Below are 19,167 nucleotides of genomic sequence, written 5' to 3' on the forward strand. Positions count from 1 at the left end.
ATCTTGGCTATTGGCTTGCATACATTAAATGTGTTGGTATTCTCTTAGATGCAATCCAACGGCCGAGATTAGACGTATGCAACCAATCCTTAATTTAAATACTTATTGGAGAATGTCCCAAAGAGTAAATAACATAAGCTCACCTACATAGTCTATGATCAACTACAGTGTAATATCTATTAGCATTCTGGTCTATTGCCTCGAAGGCTCATAGTAAAAAGGCAGGAGAATAACTTATTCACATTTTAGAGATGGCATTGTGCAGAACAAGTAGGAACACAGACAGACCACAAGATGACTACATGGTTTATTAACTTTGTTAACACTTCCATGGGACACTTCCAATTTAACTGATATATGTGCTAGCGAGCTGAGAAACTGGGTGAAAACAAAACGACGATACGGAGAAGATCAGGAACAACCAAATAGAAATGTATAATCTGCGCCTCCTATTTGAGAACCCCACATGTGAATTCACCATCAATGCCGAAGCTGTTCTTTCGATGCTATCTGAAAGCAATTTAAAGGTCCAACCAAACCCCCATGAAAGAGCAGCAAGAAGGAAACAGATCAACCACTGCAGTGCATTCAACCTCGCACCACTGACTAGCCCTTTTCCAAACTCAACAATCATCACCTGCATGATCAAAACAGCCCCTAAAGCCATCAGAAACCAATTGTTGTGGAGGACAACAACTAGCATTTCCTTCTTCACCAAGTGCATCGCACTCAACAGATTAAGGACCTGGCACAAGGTGAAAGTATTGAAAATCATCGTATTCCGGATGCCTTGATCCATGCTTGGTACTGCATTTCCCATGAAATGTAAGATCAGCAAGACAGAAGCCTGAGATGAAACTTGAATTGCTATGTTTCTCCAAATGACTGGTGTTATAAGTGATTCAGTCCTCTTTGCAGGTCTTTGAGTGAGTAGTTCTGGGCCTCGTAACTCCATCACCATCATGAGGCCACCAAGAAGGCACATAATCAAGTTCACCCAAATCAAGTGAATTGCGGATAATGGGGACTCTCCGGAATGCATTGTTGCCACTAAGGTTATCAGTAGCCCAGATATGCAAGCAGTGAGGTGAAGTTGAGAGAATTGCTGAATGTTGTGGTAAGCACATGCACCAGACTTCCAAATAGGGCCTAGTAAACAGACATTTCTAACTATAAGATCAGCATTCTGTCTAGCCATTTCCGTGCTCCGGATATCATCTATGATTCCTACATCAGCTTCTTTTAAGGTCGGAGTATCGCTTATGGTCAACCCTCCACTGAATGCAACTATGTGACCTTTCTTCCTCAAGCGATCGACCATGAGAAACTTGTCCTTAGGGAGGGACCTTCCCATCAAAGAGATCATATCTATCTTATCCTGCCTTTCCATGGAATTCAGTCTTCGGAAAACTTCTCCTTCAATTTCCATGTCATTTGAACCGGGGGAGATTCCAAGTTGTGAAGCCCTGGCTCTCACTGTTGAGAGCTCATCCTCTGACACCAGTTTGATGCTTACTCCAACCCTTTTAAGAGCTTCCACTGCCAATTTAAGCTCTTCTTGATATGGGCGTCTAACGCCCACGATTGCCAACAGAATCAACCCATCTTCTGTAAGTTCTTGGACTTCTGTTTTCTTGTAAGCATATGCAATGGGCCTAAGACCATTCTCCTCCATTTTATTAATCACCCGCTTAAATCTTCTGTTCTGGTTTTTCATAGTGTGACTTTCCCCTCTGTTATCATTGTAATGTGAACACTTATGTAATATTGTTGATGCATCCCCATTGCAGTGCAACTGCAGAATTTGTTCATCGTTCACAATTTTCTCCACTAAAATCCCACTGCATTTCTCATCAGAGCTCAATTGTCTCTGCTCAATGGTATTACATGTTTCATTCAATAACTCCATGTTAGCACCCCATCTGGTCTTCAGCCAAGAAATGAGCAAATCTTTTGTTGGGGATGGGGTAGCAGAAATCCCCTGATGCAGTGTTTCAAGAACAACTTGGTCAGCTTCAGAGTCCACTTCATCACTGCATAAATCCTTTCCACCCATCCAAAATTCCTTAACCTCCCCCTGACTACACATTAGCTCACCAGTTGTTTCTATGCAGATGACTGTTATTAGTCCCATGGTGACACAAGCTGATAGATTCTGAGGCTTTGCCTGATTTTGGACCACCTTCTCCTTCCATTGACAAAGGGCAACTGTAATTGCAAAAGGCATTCCATGTTGTATCCCTATCACCGCGGTTGCAAGAACACCTGCTAAAGTGGAAACCCGTCCTTGAGGTTTAAATAAAATTTTCTCAAAGATCCTCATTACCAAGTTCATTGAACCTTCCCCTTTCAGTTCTGGCCTGTCATTGTAATTGTCATGCTTCCTGAAGAATAATAGCCGTATTAGCACCACAAGAGCAATCAGTAGAGAGACACAAACCGCAAGATAATCCATACAATTAAATGGCTTGTCCAACAAATCTTGTAACAGCGTCTTTTCGTTTGGATTATGATTAGTCCCCAAGCTGTGCATCTCAGCAAAAACTGTTTTGGCACCAATACATGTCACAACCATGCGACCATGCCCCTTAATAACCTTTGAACCAGACAACACAAACGGGTTTTGTTCACAATCAATTTTGGGGTTCAAAACCTCATCCAACATCAAGTTCTCACCATGATCTATGAACAAACCATCGGCAGGGACACGGTCTCCTTCCTTCAAATGAACTATATCGCCCACCACAACACTAGATATGTTAACTGATGTAGGTTCTCTGTTACTCCTTTCAACATTCACCGTCAATCTGCTCCTGTCCAGCAGGTGCTTCCTCACCAGCTTTCTCTCATGGAGGTAGTTCCCCACTGAAGGGAAAGCAACAAGTAAGAACACCGCAAAGAGTATGGCAAGACCGTCGTGCCACCCTTGTTTGACTCCTTGCGTCATGAATTCAATGGCAAACGAAAACCCTGCTGCCAGTAAGAGGAAAAAAACTGTATATTGATTGCACGCCTTCAACAAGAAGTATGAGAAGCTTTTTGCATCAACTGGGGACATGGTCGTGTTCCATCCTTGTGGATTTTGACCACCATCATCAGCATCATCCTGTCATATAAAGAACGAATATGATTAACTTGACAAAGTTAACTTCAATCATTCTCTATCAAGTGCGTAAGATTATGAGAAGTTTTTTTTTTCTACTTATTTGTTTGCTACCTCGAAGTGAGGCCTGAGAAGTGGCAAAATGCCAGCAACACCACCAAGTCCTCGCAGTGCATTTAAGTTCTTCTCTCTCACAGTGCGAGCAACCTTGTTCAGAAACCGGTCCTGAAAAGGGATGTCAATCGCATGCTCAGAGGCAGGGGCCGGTGATGCCGGTGCTTCTAAAGGTTCATAGCCAGGGGCTTCGTGGGGCAATCTGCGTGAGGTGATGAAAACGCCTAGAGCAATATATCTAAGCCATCTCTTGCGCCACACGTATTGGCCAGAAGTGTTGATGGTTGGAATGAGCAAGCTAGTGCTGCTGCCCACACCTTCAGAAGCTTGATCATCTGTTTTTGGCTCTAGGAACATGTTTCTTGGTGCAACTACAAAATTAGAAAAATGGTCAGACAAAAAAAAAAAGTTCAAAAAAGGTTAAGCAAATAGTCTCATGGATATAGTGGTACTTTTGGCATGGAATATTGGACTCACCGTATGTATATGACTAAATGAGGAAGGCTCAAGGAGTTGTTGAGTGCTGGGTTTGGAAAGTGCTTCAAAAAAGCTCACAAAGAAATCTGTGCGACTAAAATGAAATATTAGGCCTCATTTGATTCATGAAAAAGGGAGTCGGTGAGTGCTGGCTTTGGAAAGTGCTTAAATTAGCCTTTTCCCCTAGATTAACGCATAGCAGAGAAAAACCCAACAAGGGATTTATTGAATAATGTCAAGAAAGACACTGCAGTTAATGATGGAAATAGGATGAGGAAATGAGGTTGAGGTGTGATTAGTTGAGTGATGATTGGGGGTATTTATAGACTTGAGAAATGTTGCATTTTACAATTTTGCCCCCATAAAGGAAGCGACCTGGAAACTACACATTGTAAATTACCCAGAAAATTAATTTCCCTGGAGATAATAAATTAAATTTGATGTACAATAGGGAGCTTATTTTTATTTTCATATTTTGTTTTGTGACATTATGTAATGTGAGCCTCTTTCTCCGAGTGATGGTGTGGCTTCGTCTCTATACGCGTTTTGCACGCGGGATTGTGGAAAATTGGCACAGAGAAGACTCTCAGTCTATGCACCCAAAAGAGAGACAAATAAATAAAAGTGTGGTGATGACATTATTGCCACTTTGTGTTCTATTGTAATGTGCATAGATAAGACCAGAATTCTTATTCTCTCTCGATTATTCTATGATTTAAGCTCCTAAACTTTTGCCTATAATTAAAAGCTTGAAGCAAATATGTGAGGTACCAAGTGGTACACCGCAAAGAGAAGGAAAGAGAGAAAGAGAAAGAAAGAGGAGAGAAAATACGATATAATTGGAGAGAACTTTGGGGAGCCGACAGGCAAGGATCCAAGGGGTTAATGATGCAATTTTTCCTTTTTCATTTCCACTTTAGTTTTTATCTTGTAATTATTTTGTTATTTTATTTATGTCTAGTTCAATTTTGTTAATAATGAAACATCATTATAAAATGAAGTTCTAGTTTTTATCTTCTAGTTTCCAAAGTATATTATTCAATGTTTATAATTTCCACTTCACATGATTAGTAGATTAACTTTTCACCAATTCTATCGTGTATTTGTGGTAGTTAAGAATTTGGGTTGATTCATTAATACATCCTTAGTTTTGTATTTTTAGTATACAAATTTCTTTGATATCTTGTCATTCAAATAACCTTTTTCACCTAGGATGCTTAGGAAACTTTGATCCTTTGTAGTTAAATAAATTTTGTTTACATGTGATGCTTAGAATTTGTACTAATAAAGGGAAGGGGAATTTACAAAAGATTCATTAAAGGGCCTAAATGATATATCTTGAGAAAGCAATAGGTTGACTTCTAGATTGTTACTCGGCATGGAAATTAACAGGTAAATAATTAGAGTTTTATGAAATAGTGGTGTGGATTCTAATACCTTAGTTACTTTTTTAATTAATTTAATCTCATCACCATTTGATTCAACTAGGTTGGCAATAAAATTAACTTGGGTTTAATTAGTTTTCTATATTTTTCACGCAATCCTTATGGGTACGACCTGGTTCTTACACATCTATACTATATCCGATTTAAATTTAAAACGACACATTTTTGGTGACAACAACAACAACGTTTGATAAACAAAAAAATTAAAAGCGCTTATGGGTCATAAAAGTGCTTTATGAAGAAGCATTTGCTATGAGCTTCTTCATGAATCACTCCAAAATACTTTTCTAAGAAGCACTGAAATTTCTTATAAAAATTTTAGTATTTTATAATAAAAGCGCTAGTGCTTCCTAAAAAAGAAGTCACAAACAAGCAAGAAATGTATTTGGTACATAGTGTAAGAAGTCAATGAAGCTTGCTTGTTCTCAAATGATATTTATTCATGCATAGTAGCACGTCATGTGGTCGGAATAAAAAAAATAGAGATAATGTAAAAGTCTCCAAACATAACAGAATCTACACAAGTCTTTGCTTTGGACTGTAGCACAAAGTAGTTGGATTGCTTGTCTTGTATAGTATATTAACGAATATTCATTATTTTACTTAATTCGTCTAAGTAACCACTAACAAATAGATTAGTGTTTTTAATTTCGTTTTGGGGTCGTCTTGTTCAATAAACCTCTTAAAAAATTCCAAACCAAGATATTCATCACCAACCCTCCGAAAAAAGATTTTGTATTAGAGGCAGGACTTTGGATATTCTATAAATGAAATTAGTATAAATAACAACAGTTTGGAAATTGGTATTACACAGTAACCATATATAGAGTTGAACACTTTCAAGGGAAATTTCTATAAGAAGACAAGGAAACCCTATTTATGGCTGTAAATCGAGCATCATCGAGAAACCGTTCAATTTTTAAGTTCTCTTCCAAGAATTACCTAACACAAAAAAACAAAAACAAAAAGTGCTGAGTCGGAAATTATTTAGTTATTTGATTATCTGCGTCTTCTTTTCAATTTTATTTATCGAACAACATTTTTTATTCACATTTAGGATAACCAAATAATTCGGAATCTAGATAATTTTTATGTAAGAATAACCTAAAATATCCACTTCAAAATATATAATCGCTCAGTAACTGATAACGAGTAAAGCATCATATAATAGACTGACAAATATTTGCTTTTAGAGCAATTTTATATGGGAAGAACAAAAAAGGAAAACAAATTATCAATTACTTGAAAAAAAAATTTTACTTTTTTTTATATATATACAAGCTATAATCTACTTTGAACTGATATAAACCTAAGAGAGGGGAATTCGAAGTCGGTGCAGAGTGAGAAGCACATCAGCTAGCCAACTTGCTAAACTCATGTCTGCATTTTTGAATATTTTATTAATTATAGAAGTAGCAAGAAAGAGATTCGATTCAAGAACCCAACATCATGATTCAATACTAACCCCGACTGTCGCTCCATTGGCAGGGGACCCTCTTTTTCTTCACATTGGCTTGCCTGCCGCAGTAGTTTTTGACCAAGAATAAGAGGCTTTAATAGAATGCAAAAGTAGTTGGCAATGGAAGAAGAAGAAGAAGAAAAGCATTCTACTTTAACGTAATTCATCAACAAAACCAGTAGTATTTCCCGGTAAATTCATCATGCATTTTTCCGCCCCAAAATAAGTCTATTTTCCTTGAAATTTAGATGTATTTTCGAGGTAATGGAAGGCAACGCGGCAAAGAAAGAAACGCCGAAACTGCACTCTTTTTTTCTTCTCATTTCTTCAATTTTGGTTTGATTTTGTCACGCTTTGTTTTCCCTTAAAACTAAAGGCATTCTTAAATTTGACAGAAATTGCCGATAATGCATCTGCTTGCATGAATTACTGCCGATTCCAATCCCAGGTTCAATTCCCATGTTCATATATAGTTATAGAAAGAAAACTTGCTGCCTTCTTAGAAAATTCTTACAACTGACAACCAGTAAAGCATCAGCGTAGACTGACAAATGTTCGTATAAACTTGGTTGGAGAATTTCACAAGGGAAAAGAAAAAAAAAGAGAAAATTTAGCTGTAACTTGTCGGCTAGTACACTACGAATCTTAGTGTATCAACCAAAAAACACAATGACACATCCAGGAACTCATCACCATGATTCATACTAATCTGACTGTCATTCCATTGGCACAGGACCTTCTTGTTCTATGTTATCGTCCTGTAAACTACCCAACATGATCGCAGTCAGCATCAGCTTCCCGGCCTCTGAATAATCCGTATGCTGCATGAGTACTGCTTCCACAGAAGAAACCGAATCCTTCATGATTGGAGGCTCCGCGATTTCTTGTCTCAGTGACAACACTTCGTTGAACCCTTCTCCAAAAGTTTCAGCTTCTGGTCCATAACATCTATTTGATGCCTGGAAAAGCACGGTGTCTTTCAAGTTCTGCAAGGTTTCCTCATCACTCCACCCTTCAGATGCCGATGCCTGATAGAGTTTGCTCCAATCATCTTGATCAGCAGCATTTCTCCAGCAATCCTCTAAAAGGTTTGCATGGGTCTTACGGAAGGAGGAGCTGGTCCATGCAAATACATCAAAAGCAAGCAGTGACAGCTCCGCACTTTTTTCACCTTCAAGGCACAGCTTGATAAGATCTTCTGGATGAAGTAGCTTTGTGTCAAGGCTTTGCTTTGTTTCATCATCAGGAAGAAGGTTTATTATTTCTTCCTGCAACAGATGATGCATCAGTTGAAGACTGACAGTGAATGGACATAGTTGAAAGAGATTCATCATATTCAAGAGTTAAAAAATAAGTCATAATTCAAGGCTTTGCTTGATCACTGCTTCTGATTTCCAAAAGTCCTATCTTTGAAAATAAAATAAATTACTTTCCCCCTTAATAATTAGAGTGGGAGGGGTGGAAAATTCTGTTATATATGCCTTGTTCAATAAGGACATATGAAGAACAAGGCACAACCTTCTCAACCTGCTAAGCTTGATTTAATTGCTCATGCAATTTAATACAAATGACTAAAAATGCACCATCACCATTGAGAATTTGGGTTCTAATCACGCAAGTACAATGACTGAAAGAAAATTTTCATGGAACTGCCACCAACCGTGGAATATGAAGGGTGGAAGGGGAAAGAGACATGGCACATGAATTGTTCCTGTTAACCCAAACCCAATCATAAAAAGCAGAATCCTTACTCTCTCTCTCTTTTTTTCATTTTAATGAAGGCATGATAATACATGACCGATTTGCCAATTCTGATACCCAAATAACGAAAGCGCTTAAAAAGGAAAAATAATCAGGAAGACCCTTCAACTAAAAACAAAAATGACAATTAAATTTGTTTTAATACACAACAGACCTGCAACTTTAGAATCTTTAAATCAGCCTCAATGCGCTTCACTTTGGTCTCAGAATCAACATCCTTACCTGCCAATGAAGCAAACAACTATATAACACTCAAATCACCAGTATAAATGCTCAAGCTAAAATAAACAAATAAAATTACCGAGTAATGTTCTTATATCTTCCCATGCCCAAAAAATATTAGCATTTCCAACACCCCAAAGCAGTGAACCATGTAGAAATTCTTAACATGCGGAAGTCTTACTTGGTCTTTTAAGTGACAAAACCACTCATAAAAATCAAGACAACACAGAAACCAAAATATATCTCACAACTAGCAGCCCTTGATTGCTATACTAGAGAGGCATTTACCAATTTCTCATCAAATGGGAAGTCCTCAAGTGGCTTGACTTGATGGTTTGCACAACTTACTATATTAACTTGATTTTGCAATAAAAATAAAGCTCTCTTTAAATAACAGTTAAAAGAATAAGAAAACATATGGAGTATGCAGTGTAAAGAAAAACATGAAAACACTCAAGAAGAGGGGAATTATATAAAGAAACTATTAAGGAAAGCCAAAGGTTAAAACATACCTGCTATTGCAGCTATTTTTGAGAGATTCAAAAAACGCTTTCTGTCTGCCAGTTTCGATAACATAGTCAGATTCTCAGGACCAGTCCCCCCTTCAGCTTCTGAAATTGAGCTTTCTTCTTGAGAAAGAGCTAATTCATGAAGAGTTTCCGAAGCTGAAGAAAATTGATGCAGGAACACTTCATGAAGCCACAGAAGATCTTGATGATACTTTAAAAATATGGATAGCTCTTCAGGAAACTCTTCCCCAAGCCTAAGCAGTTTGGAAAGTTGTCTCCTTAGATAAAGTTGTTTGAACACAAAGTCACTGAACCCTCCATTAGGTCCCCTGCTGTCATGCTATACAACAAATCATTTTCAGAAAACGAAAGAGACATCTAATAAGACAAGAAAACAAGAGCAAACAGAAATCACATCAAACAATATCTTTGAAGCAAATGATCAAGAGAAAACCTAAGTTTTTAAGTTTAAACAGAAACATAATAATGAAATCCTTAAAAATAACAAACTTCTAAGTAGGACTAAACATTGAAATTATGAAAAAAGTTGCAGAAGAATTATTCTAATTAGAAGAGAATAGCATCAAAGTAAATGTTCAGAACTGTGGCAGCATTAAGAGGAAAAGCTTCAAGAAACAACCAACGCAGGTTACTATGCTTCAATGGTTAAAATGAATTCCAACGGACTAATACTATACACTAGCACAGAACAACCTTTCCAACAGAGAAACCATTCCATAAGTTTCAGAAAACAAATGAAAATAAACAAGTAACAAGCCGAAGAAATTATAACTGGCATACCATCAGATTTCTTAGTAGTCCAGAATCATTCAGATCACAGCATATTTTCCATAAAGTATTGTAGCATTCATGCCGTTTTGCCATGGGCAGCAAACATGACGAAAGCTTCGCAAGAATTTCTTCATTTAGATCATCAGTTCCTTCATTTAAATTCTGCTAAGACAATAAATTCAAAGATGCATACTTATCCAGCACCAGGATCACAAAGAGATACCGTTGAGCTAAAATTAAATTTAAACAATAATAGTAATAAACAAAGAATACCTGATGCCCAACTTCCACAAAATCTTTGATTTGTTGATAAAGAGAGTCTAGGAGTGCATCCCTCCTATTCCAATACTCATCTAATAAGCCTTTGTGTTCATCTCCTAGTTCAATTTTAGCTGTAACAGCACCAGCATATGTCTCAAGCAGAACTTCAGCCAGCACTTCTAGATGAGTATATAAATCTGATTTTGCAGACACATCAAGTGGAGATTTCTCCTTTAACAGCTGCAGCATGAGGGAAGCGAGGTGCCACATCCCATTGCGCACCACAGCTAGACAATACCAAGGTGTTAAGCGCTCAGGTGGCGGATACCACAAGTGATGCTCACTTCTGTATTGCATGGCTGTACGAACTATAGTAACACATGCATTTGACAGTTCACAAGCTCTCTGGACCTGAATCCCAAATGACTGCTCTGCACTTATTACATACTCTAGCTGTTTGTCTAAGCAAGAGAACACTTGTTCAAGATCAGAAACTTTACTGTAAAAGACTTCAGCATTATCCCTGTCCATCAGAAGAACAGTATTCCGGCGGGTTCTCTCACCAACTAATTGAATGAGATCCCAGAGAGCACCTGATATTTGATTTTCCGGACTAGAATGGGAGGAGTTAAGTCTACTAGAGCGGTTCTGGCTGATAATGTTCTGCAATTCCCTTAGTTGAATCATTCCAGCAAGCTTTTCACCATGCTCCAAGATAATTTGCAAAGAATTTCCTGCCAGAAAGGAAACAAAAACACATAATTTAGTTGGTCAACAGCACCCCACTGAACCTCAAATCAATATACTCCTCAAAAGGCCTTCTACCCCCATGATAGGACACCTTAGGAAATATTGTCATCTAAACACTAATTAATATACTCCATGCATCCAATAGATACTCTGATGACAAAATTATCAAATGAGCACAGCACCAAAAATAAAAAATTCCCTGAAAATCATATTTTTGATAAATTAAACGCTGGTAACAAAATATAATTTTATGTGTTAATATCTGACAACCTAAAAGAAATTGATTGAGTGCAGTGGGTTAGATAAGCACGCGTGGAAGTAAATGTGTGCTATACCTACACCGTTGCATGCATGAACTTTCAAGTTTCAATATATGCCATGTCAATTGGAAAGGATTTGACATCAAATGATAAAACATTGCAAATATAATAGGCACGAGGGCATACTGTGTCTCGAACACAGCTCCTCATGACATTTGGATAAAGCAAGAAACTGGAGAAATTTTGTATGTTTCTGTTGCTTATCCATGAGTTGGGAGGATACTACAGCCATTGCCAGAATCTCGGCTCCTCTAGTTGTTGTCCAGTGTTTAGCTAAAGTGTCAACAATTGATCTGCTCATTCGCGCAAAAACATTTGTCTCTCTGTCCCTATCAAATGCCCCAGAATTTTTTAACCTTTCAAACGAGGCGTCAACTTGCCCAGATAAAAGATAATCATGGAAAAGCTGGCTCAGTAAAGTTTCTGATTCTTCATCTTGGGCAGTTTGACGTGCACTTACAGTCATAGCCCTTTGTCTATCCCCAGCATCCCATGCTTCAGAACTAGCCCTTCTAGGAGCAAAATTGCCTCCAAATGTAAGGTTTTTTCTCTCTTCTTGTGCAGATCCTTCATTTGAGCTACCTTTACGTGACAAACTTCGTTCAGGAGGTTCAACCCCACCAAGTATAACAGCCTTCTCAGGTATTGCCCATATTCCTGCCTTCTCGGTGAGTACAACCCATGCCCCTTCTTCACCATCATCTGTAGACGGAAGAATTGAAGCATCTAGAACCTTTCCAGCATCATAAGGTAGGTCAAATTTATAGAGCCTTGTAGAGTTTCTAAAATAATGAGATACTGTTGCTGTTCCATCACCAGAAAGGATGATTGCTGATCCTGAAGGCTTGCCTCCTACCCGCAGCCTCATGGAGAATAAGAAGTCTTCACCTTCCACTCTTGCTTTTGGGATTATCACTTGCACAGGTGCTTTTTTCTCTAAAACTCTTTCATGGGTAGGCTCTACACTCATTCCAGATTTATATTGCATAGTCAATAGAGAATACTGTGTGTAGTTTGAACTACTACTCCGGTCCACGCAGAAGGTAGCAACCAGAATGGTAGTCACTTTACCATGATAGTCCACCTGCATATCGAGAGGCCAGATTTGCTTCTGCCCAGCCAAATCTTTCTTAATGCCCAGATCCCCATCTGAGCCAATAATCTCATGAGACCAGAGTTTTGATACAGCAAATTCAGCACAAAGTTCAACATTAAAACATTGAATATGATGATCTGTCAGAAGAACAAACTGCCTGTTAGATTCCTGCATAGGAAGACTTGGAAAACACCAGGTCAGTGACCTTGGATAACCCTTGCTTCCTAGGTTTTGACCATTGTCACCCCCTTGGGAGGAAAGAGTCTGATTGTCCCTATATACTTTCTTACGGCTAACACCAGATGGGCTGCAATGAAACTGCCATAGCTCGCCATCTGAACTACAGGCAAGCGCAACACACATATTCTGGGAATCAGGGACTGCAGAAGCAATCAAAGAGTTAAATGTACAAAACCCAGTCAAACTACTCCTGTGCCTCATATTTAGTTGCTGTCGCTTTGGGGTGGTCTTCCTATCAATAGGTGAAGAATTTGCCTCCAATTCATCAGAAGATGCAACACTAACAACAGGGGCAGTTCTGCCTTCAGCATAAATGTCAGGCCAGTACACCGCAGCTTGAGTTTTTTTGTTACACAATACAATACCAGCAGAGCTACAGTGTTTAACAACTTTCTTTGTTCTTGTAGACGTGCTATCCCAATTGACAACACAAAGCAACCAACAGTTCCCACCACTTCTGCCCACATCCCCACCTTCAAAAACACTTGCAGGGATTTCAAGAACAATGCAATTGATCGATGCTGCAGGAGACAGATAACTCCACACGAAGAGTCTGTTTCCGCATATAATCCATGCCAGAGATGTTCCCCTCTCCATTCCACCAGATACATATGCATCACCTGCAAGAACAAAAAAAAAAAAGAAGAGAAAACATCGGATACCATTCTACAGTTAGTCATTTCATTCAACAACCAAGCTCATGGAGTAAACCCTACTAACCATGAACATGCTTCTGGACCATACTGGCCTGTTCATCACGAACAACTTGGGGAAACTCTCCAACATATACAGGCTTAATTTCATCCCCTTTCTCACTTTGGTTCGCTGGTAAAACTCTAACCAAACACAAAACAACACAAACGATTGAAAATCAGCCCTTACATTCACCAACCCAACTCTCCCATTACCATATCCAATTAAAACCAACAATTAAGCCCACATGCAGAACCGACGAGCTCATTTCAGCAATTCAAGGAACGATTGCGTAATAAATTAGACGAGTACCTGGCGAGAACAGATAAGCGAGGAGCCCAGGGAGCCGGAGTTCCGGTACTGGGCCGGTTCGGGACCGGGTTATCGGAAACAGATCGCCGGTTCTCGACGAGAGGAGTGGCCGGAGATCCTGGGTCCCGACGAGGGTTCACATTGAGTCGCTTAGTTCCTGGAGAGAACATTTGTTTGGTTTTTGCTCGAAGAGAAAAAAGAGAGGGAAAATTTGGGGGTTTTGGGTTTAGGGATACACTGTGAGCTGAAAAACGGAAAATGCGAGCGCTTGAATTCTCTTGACTCTTGTGTGAGAGAGGAAATTTGACGGCGGGGTGATCCGGTGTGGGCGACCTCACGACTTTAGGACATGTGTAGCAATACTAAAGGTGGTGGGCCCAATACCTTTACACAAATTTAAGCCATTAGATCAAAGCATGTTTAACAATATATAAATCTAACAATGGAAAATTAACCATTACACAGCACAACACTATAAAAAAACACATGTCGATGCGAACAGGGTTTAGTTGAGTGGAAAAATATATTGATTTGTAAGTCACGGTCTCAAGTTGGAATTGGTAATGTGTGTGAAAATTTCCCTCATCCTTATAGTTTAAAATATCACATGTATTAAAATTATAATAAAATAAAAAAATTCATTCATACATTTCCATATATGTTATGTCACTATAAAATTGGGCTCTTTTTTTTTTTTTTTTTTTTTTTTTGTTGTTGGGATAAAATTGGGCTCTTTTTAAGTTGGGTCCTTTTTGTCTTCTCTCATGAGTCATGCCCTTGCTATATATATAGTACGGATTAGGTCCATAGGAGCATATTAAGAAGGTCTTGTTTAACCCGCCTCTTGAATTGGCCCCATTGTAGGTCCACATTGATACAAATACCCAATCCATATTGATAACTATATCTTATAGTAACACTAAGGTTTATATTAATACGAAATCTTAACTAACTATAGAAATAATGAGTTATGAGTAAAACAACATTTGTTCGTACAACATTGACTACTCACAGTTTACTTTTATTTTCACGCGTTGACTTTTTTTTGGATAAAGTATATATGGGTTAAACTAGTTTGTCAGGAGAGCGCCCGTCTCGTTATACCTGAATTCTAATTTTCCTTTATATTACAGTAATTTACATCAAAAAAATACAGAAGAGGTAAGAAAAGTTATTTTTGTAATCTTTGGGGGTGCATACATACACTAGCAATAGAAAGTCAGTTAAAAGTGGGTGCAAGATCAAAAGGAGAGACAAGAAGTGACAATACAATAAACACCTAAAAGAAGGAAGTGATGTAATTCTAATTACTGATTTAGGGTTATTATTTGGTATGTGGGCCAGGGACAATGATAGCGCAACGTAAGCGCGGTATGGACACGTGTTGCACATGTAACTGTTCACTGTGGCTTCATAGAAACTCCCATCATGACCGTCCGATCTGATGACCATAAGATTCATTGACCGTCTGCATGGTTTCGATTTGGTCGGTCCAACTTGTCGCCTTCGTAGTCTTCCAGTTCAATCAAACTCAGGCCGGCCCACGTGGGCCCAAACATGCACCTTAATTGAAGCTGGTTTAGTAATAATTTCATAATGGTCCCAAAATAATTAAGACAAAGTTATTATAGTAAACGTCATAAAGTGTATTATTAATAACCAATTACTCTATGATTTGACATGCATCGAACCAAAATAAAATATTAAATTATTTACCAACAAAATTTATAAATTACCTTAAGGGGTACTAATGAGAATTTCTCATTTGCTAAATTAGGGTATCTCATTTCATTTCGACGTTTACAATTACAACCTTTTATGGTTTTAGAATTCAAATGAATTTAGTCTTATTAGTATCTCGATTTACGATCATGAATATATGTTTTTCACAATCGAGATACTAGTAAAAATTTAAATGAATTGTGAAGGACACGTAGCTCAAGCGATTAATAGCACTAATCTTTGTACATGAGGTGTGTGTTGGATTCCTTCTACCCAATATCGCTTTGCAATCTGATACAATTTTTATATGGATAAAAATGTAATTTAGTGTTATTATCTGAAATTTAGCAATGATAATTAAGAGAAATTAAAAGGGAAAATAAAGGAGAAAAATGGAGGCCCATCAACTCCATTAAGAGACAGAAAAAAAGAGTGGGCAAGAAAGCAAATGAGTCATCAGTTTCAGACTTCTTCTTACTTTCTCTCTCTTTAAGCTCTGAAACAAATGTAGAGAATTTATACCCTCAAAATTCTCACTCACCTTCCGCACGGTAAGTCCCAATCCAGCTTTCTCTAACTTTCTGTTTGGTCTCCCAGAAAATACAACGAACAAAAGAAAAAGAAAAAAAAACGAAGAAAATTCGGATCGCAGTAACTGCCACTAGTCTTAGACCAAGCTGTTATTTGTTTATTTAATTTTTTTTTGTGAAATTTTATTTTTTAAGCTCTTTACTCTGTGTCGTCTCTGTGACTGAGAGTGTGTTTGGGTTGTGAATGATTTGAAGGTCTTGAAAAGGCGTTATGATTAGGGAGATGAGCAAAGAACACCCACCAGAGCCTCTTGATTTCTTCATTTGGACTGTTGAGGTAACCAATTTTCAGTCTCTTTTTCTCTTTTTCTGTCCTTGTTTTTGGATATTTCTCATTCAATCAAGTAGATCTTGTGTGTTGGTATTGGAGAATTGTTGTTTGGGACATCTGATTTTGACTCTTCATTTTTTTTGTTAATTTATTGCTAGCTCATGCATCTGTTTCTCTTCGAGTTAGGCTTTGTATATATGTGTGTTTGTATGTATTAACTTTTTCAAATTTTGGGGGTTTTTTTAACATCCTGTGATGTATTTTCTTTTTTATGGGGTTGTTACTGGGGGAACGGTTATCAAGTGGTAGGTTTTAGTTTTGATTATTGTGAAATAGACCAACTTAATGAATCGAAATAGAGGAGACTTTCATGTAATCTGCTAATTATCCTTCATACTTGGCAAGCTGGGAAATTCATCAGTTTCATATGAATCCATCTCATGTTGTTATTACAGAAAATAATTGCCTTCCTTCACTCATCAATTCATCCTCCTCCAGCTATTATTTGACACAATCAGTTCATCCTCCTCCTGCTATTATTTGACACAATCTTCTTTCTTTGATTTATGGTTCTTGAGGTGTCAGGCGTTTGACTCTGTCACGTTATAAAACGATTCTAAAATGCTACAGAACAAAAGTTTGTTGTTAGTGCAATCTGTATTATCTGTTGCTATTCACTTGGTCAGGACCCTCCTCATCTTGGGGTGTGGAAATTGTTTCCCTGTCCATAGAATGATGAATGGATTACTTTTTTTTTTAACAACTTCACAATTGAACAAAACTATGAGCTAAAGCTTGAATGTGGTCTTTGACTCTGAAGTTGTGCTAAAGATGCCTCTACCTAACTATTTTTAGCTATGAGTAAATACATTACAGTGAAAATAATGAGACAAACACATTACTATTGGTCTTAGGAATCTTAGGATTACCTCTGGGGACAGATATTTTGTGACTAAAGGGGATTATTGATATTAAAATTAAACACAGCCAAGTTACAGACAAAAACATTACCTTGCCATGTGAAGTGATGCTGGTTGATATGGATGAACTCTAGTCGGATAATCTCAAAAGAAAAAGTTTAAATTGCCCTAAGTTTAAGGTTGTCCTGATCAAAAATTTGGGTAGATATTGGTTTTTTAATTTTTTTTGGGTTGGAGGGACTGTTATATTATAACAACAGTGACTTAATAGGCTGAGTTTATCATGTGCCCAGATGAAGGCCTCATGTACATATTTTTTGGCCATATATAATAAAATGAATATAAAGATATATGGCTCACCCACATGTATTCTAATGTTTATTTTCCCCTTTCATACAGGATGTCGGTTTGTGGTTGGAAGAGATAAACCTCGGCAGTTACCGGCAAACTTTTAAGGAAAATGGTGTCAATGGAGAATACCTGGAAGGCATGTCAATGTTTACTACTGAGCAGATTCTTCGGTTTATAAGACGGTGCCACATGAAATGGGGAGACTTTATCACGCTGTGTAAGGAACTAAGGCGAATTAAAGGTCTGTGGCCTATAAATTTTCCTAGCGGTCTTTATCATGCTGTGAAAAAAGTGTGAAAGTCTTTGTGTTCATTCTTATATCAAAAAGTTCATTTAGTCTCTAGAGTTATTGGATAAATAGATTTGAATAAGGGTTATGATTATCTCTCTGTTGCATTTTCTATGCACAAGTACATATGACATTTGATTAATGGAAAATATAATTATTCCAAAAGTAAAACAGAAAAGAGAGTATTTGTAGAGTATATGGATTGGTGAGACAGACTGGCCATGCATGATCCATTCATTTCATGTACTCAAATGTCTACTGATAGCATAGCACGCTGACACTAAGAAACCATTCTTATGCCTCATTCAATAGCATTGTGAAACTCTCATCTATCCTAGCAAGTTGAGAATTTAAACCTTTCTGGAATCATATTTCCCTTGAGTTACATATATATGCCTTTTTCCTCTGAAATTTGAATTGCATTTAGATACCATCTGTGTGTGTGCTAAACCAAGTTTATGTCCAGTGGCTTGCCTGAAAGGGGAGCAAAAGGTCCGCAGGCCATGGTGGGCTCCATCTTGCCTCTCAGTAGTATTTGTCAAGGTGGCAAAGCGTAACAGACAATCACGGGTTGTTTCCTTGAAGCTGGAACCATAAAGGATGATCTTATATGTACCTACGTATATTTTCTTTGTTTCTTTTTCTTTTTTTTGCCTAGAGAACAGAGTAGGAAAGTGCTTTTTTTCGTTTTTTTTTTTTTCTCTCGAGTCTGTCAAGTTACATGTTTGTTCTTCTTTGGAGAACTCTGTTTTTATATAGCCTTTAATGTATCTGTCGCTGGTCTTTTGATCTTGATATGTTTGTTTACTTTGAGAACCATGATGAGGCAATCAAGTTCTTGTTGCAGATCATCCAGCCCATGTTTATAAAGTTACAGTTTCCCCTTAAAGTAGTGATTTTCAGTAATGATTTTGATACTTGAGTTCGATTGTTAGTGTTTGGGTCAGTTTCACTGGTTTGATGATCACAAAATTCTGGAAATGTAGAAATTGACAATTTGGCTTCTACTTCTCTGAGTGTTTATAATGAACACATTATTTGTATAATGTCTGTATTCGATTGGAAGTTTATAGATAAAGTCAATTTATATTCAAACTCAAGTAGTCAAATTACCTCTTCTTAGATCTTGGAAGTTGGTGGTGATCAAGGTTCCCGGAATGTAACTAAAGGAGCATCCTTGAGTTGATTTTGTCACAGGCCTCTGCATTTACCCAGAAACTGAAGTTTCGGAGGTGTCGGGGAAGCTGCTTATAATTGTTTAAGCAGTTGTTGGAACCCCCCATTATAAGTTGCCATTAATAAAAGTAGGGTTAGATGAGAGACATGGAATACGAAGACAACATGGTTTGATTCTGCTGTCTCTACATAACCAAAAAGGGGATGTCGAGAGATTTGGTGTCGTGCTCGGTTGGATGTGGACAAACATTATAAAACCATTGTTTAATATTTGCTGAGGCGAGGGCCTGAATC

General features: G+C 37.7%; 3 protein-coding genes across 7 annotated transcripts; 1 reads left to right on the forward strand and 2 right to left on the reverse strand.

Moving 5' to 3' along the window:
- Positions 1-75: 75 nt before the first annotated feature.
- On the reverse strand, positions 76-3,996 carry LOC103329236 (calcium-transporting ATPase 12, plasma membrane-type-like). Its single transcript, XM_008231672.3, has 3 exons — positions 3,695-3,996; positions 3,218-3,588; positions 76-3,106 (listed from the first exon to the last, which is right to left on the reverse strand). Exons 2-3 carry the CDS (start codon positions 3,572-3,574, stop codon positions 347-349), a joined length of 3,117 nt encoding a protein of 1,038 aa, XP_008229894.2. The 5' UTR covers positions 3,575-3,588; positions 3,695-3,996; the 3' UTR covers positions 76-346.
- A 3,075-nt stretch (positions 3,997-7,071) lies between these two features.
- Positions 7,072-14,858, reverse strand: LOC103329235 (Nucleoporin, Nup133/Nup155-like protein). 4 transcript variants are annotated; one of them, XM_089050255.1, is made up of 9 exons: positions 13,791-14,858; positions 13,555-13,711; positions 13,270-13,385; positions 11,340-13,169; positions 10,156-10,877; positions 9,892-10,047; positions 9,094-9,430; positions 8,514-8,581; positions 7,072-7,866 (listed from the first exon to the last, which is right to left on the reverse strand). In XM_089050255.1, the coding sequence occupies exons 3-9, from the start codon at positions 13,289-13,291 to the stop codon at positions 7,315-7,317; spliced, it is 3,687 nt and encodes a 1,228-aa protein (XP_088906381.1). In that variant the 5' UTR covers positions 13,292-13,385; positions 13,555-13,711; positions 13,791-14,858; the 3' UTR covers positions 7,072-7,314. The 4 variants fall into 4 exon arrangements, with proteins under 4 accessions (XP_088906381.1, XP_088906382.1, XP_008229893.2 ...); XM_089050256.1 differs by lacking the exon at positions 13,270-13,385; XM_008231671.2 differs by having other exon boundaries at positions 9,892-10,044; positions 13,555-14,858.
- An 812-nt stretch (positions 14,859-15,670) lies between these two features.
- On the forward strand, positions 15,671-18,586 carry LOC103329240 (Sterile alpha motif (SAM) domain-containing protein). 2 transcript variants are annotated; one of them, XM_008231675.2, is made up of 4 exons: positions 15,671-15,827; positions 16,062-16,143; positions 17,457-17,649; positions 18,164-18,586. In XM_008231675.2, exons 2-4 carry the CDS (start codon positions 16,078-16,080, stop codon positions 18,292-18,294), a joined length of 390 nt encoding a protein of 129 aa, XP_008229897.1. In that variant the 5' UTR covers positions 15,671-15,827; positions 16,062-16,077; the 3' UTR covers positions 18,295-18,586. The 2 variants fall into 2 exon arrangements, with proteins under 2 accessions (XP_008229897.1, XP_088906846.1); XM_089050720.1 differs by lacking the exon at positions 15,671-15,827 and adding an exon at positions 15,867-15,927.
- The last annotated feature ends 581 nt before the right edge of the window (positions 18,587-19,167 follow it).

This window comes from Prunus mume, linkage group LG4, assembly GCF_029339155.1.
Source record: "Prunus mume cultivar Tortuosa linkage group LG4, ASM2933915v1, whole genome shotgun sequence".
In the NCBI taxonomy this organism is placed as follows: Eukaryota; Viridiplantae; Streptophyta; class Magnoliopsida; order Rosales; family Rosaceae; genus Prunus; species Prunus mume.

What these genes read in the sequence shown, in the direction of transcription:
- LOC103329236 (XM_008231672.3), bottom strand. Translation starts at nt 3,574, where the DNA reads ATGTTCCTAGAGCCAAAAACAGATGATCAAGCTTCTGAAGGTGTGGGC. An exon ending in TTCTCAGGCCTCACTTCGAG is followed by an intron (nt 3,107 to 3,217) that starts GTAGCAAACAAA and finishes TTTATATGACAG; the next exon opens with GATGATGCTGATGATGGTGG.
- LOC103329235 (XM_008231670.3), bottom strand. Translation starts at nt 13,724, where the DNA reads ATGTTCTCTCCAGGAACTAAGCGACTCAATGTGAACCCTCGTCGGGAC. An exon ending in TTGTGGAAGTTGGGCATCAG is followed by an intron (nt 10,048 to 10,155) that starts GTATTCTTTGTT and finishes TTATTGTCTTAG; the next exon opens with CAGAATTTAAATGAAGGAAC. An exon ending in GACTACTAAGAAATCTGATG is followed by an intron (nt 9,431 to 9,891) that starts GTATGCCAGTTA and finishes TTTGTTGTATAG; the next exon opens with CATGACAGCAGGGGACCTAA.
- LOC103329240 (XM_008231675.2), top strand. Translation starts at nt 16,078, where the DNA reads ATGATTAGGGAGATGAGCAAAGAACACCCACCAGAGCCTCTTGATTTC. An exon ending in TCTTCATTTGGACTGTTGAG is followed by an intron (nt 16,144 to 17,456) that starts GTAACCAATTTT and finishes CCTTTCATACAG; the next exon opens with GATGTCGGTTTGTGGTTGGA. An exon ending in GGAACTAAGGCGAATTAAAG is followed by an intron (nt 17,650 to 18,163) that starts GTCTGTGGCCTA and finishes GTTTATGTCCAG; the next exon opens with TGGCTTGCCTGAAAGGGGAG.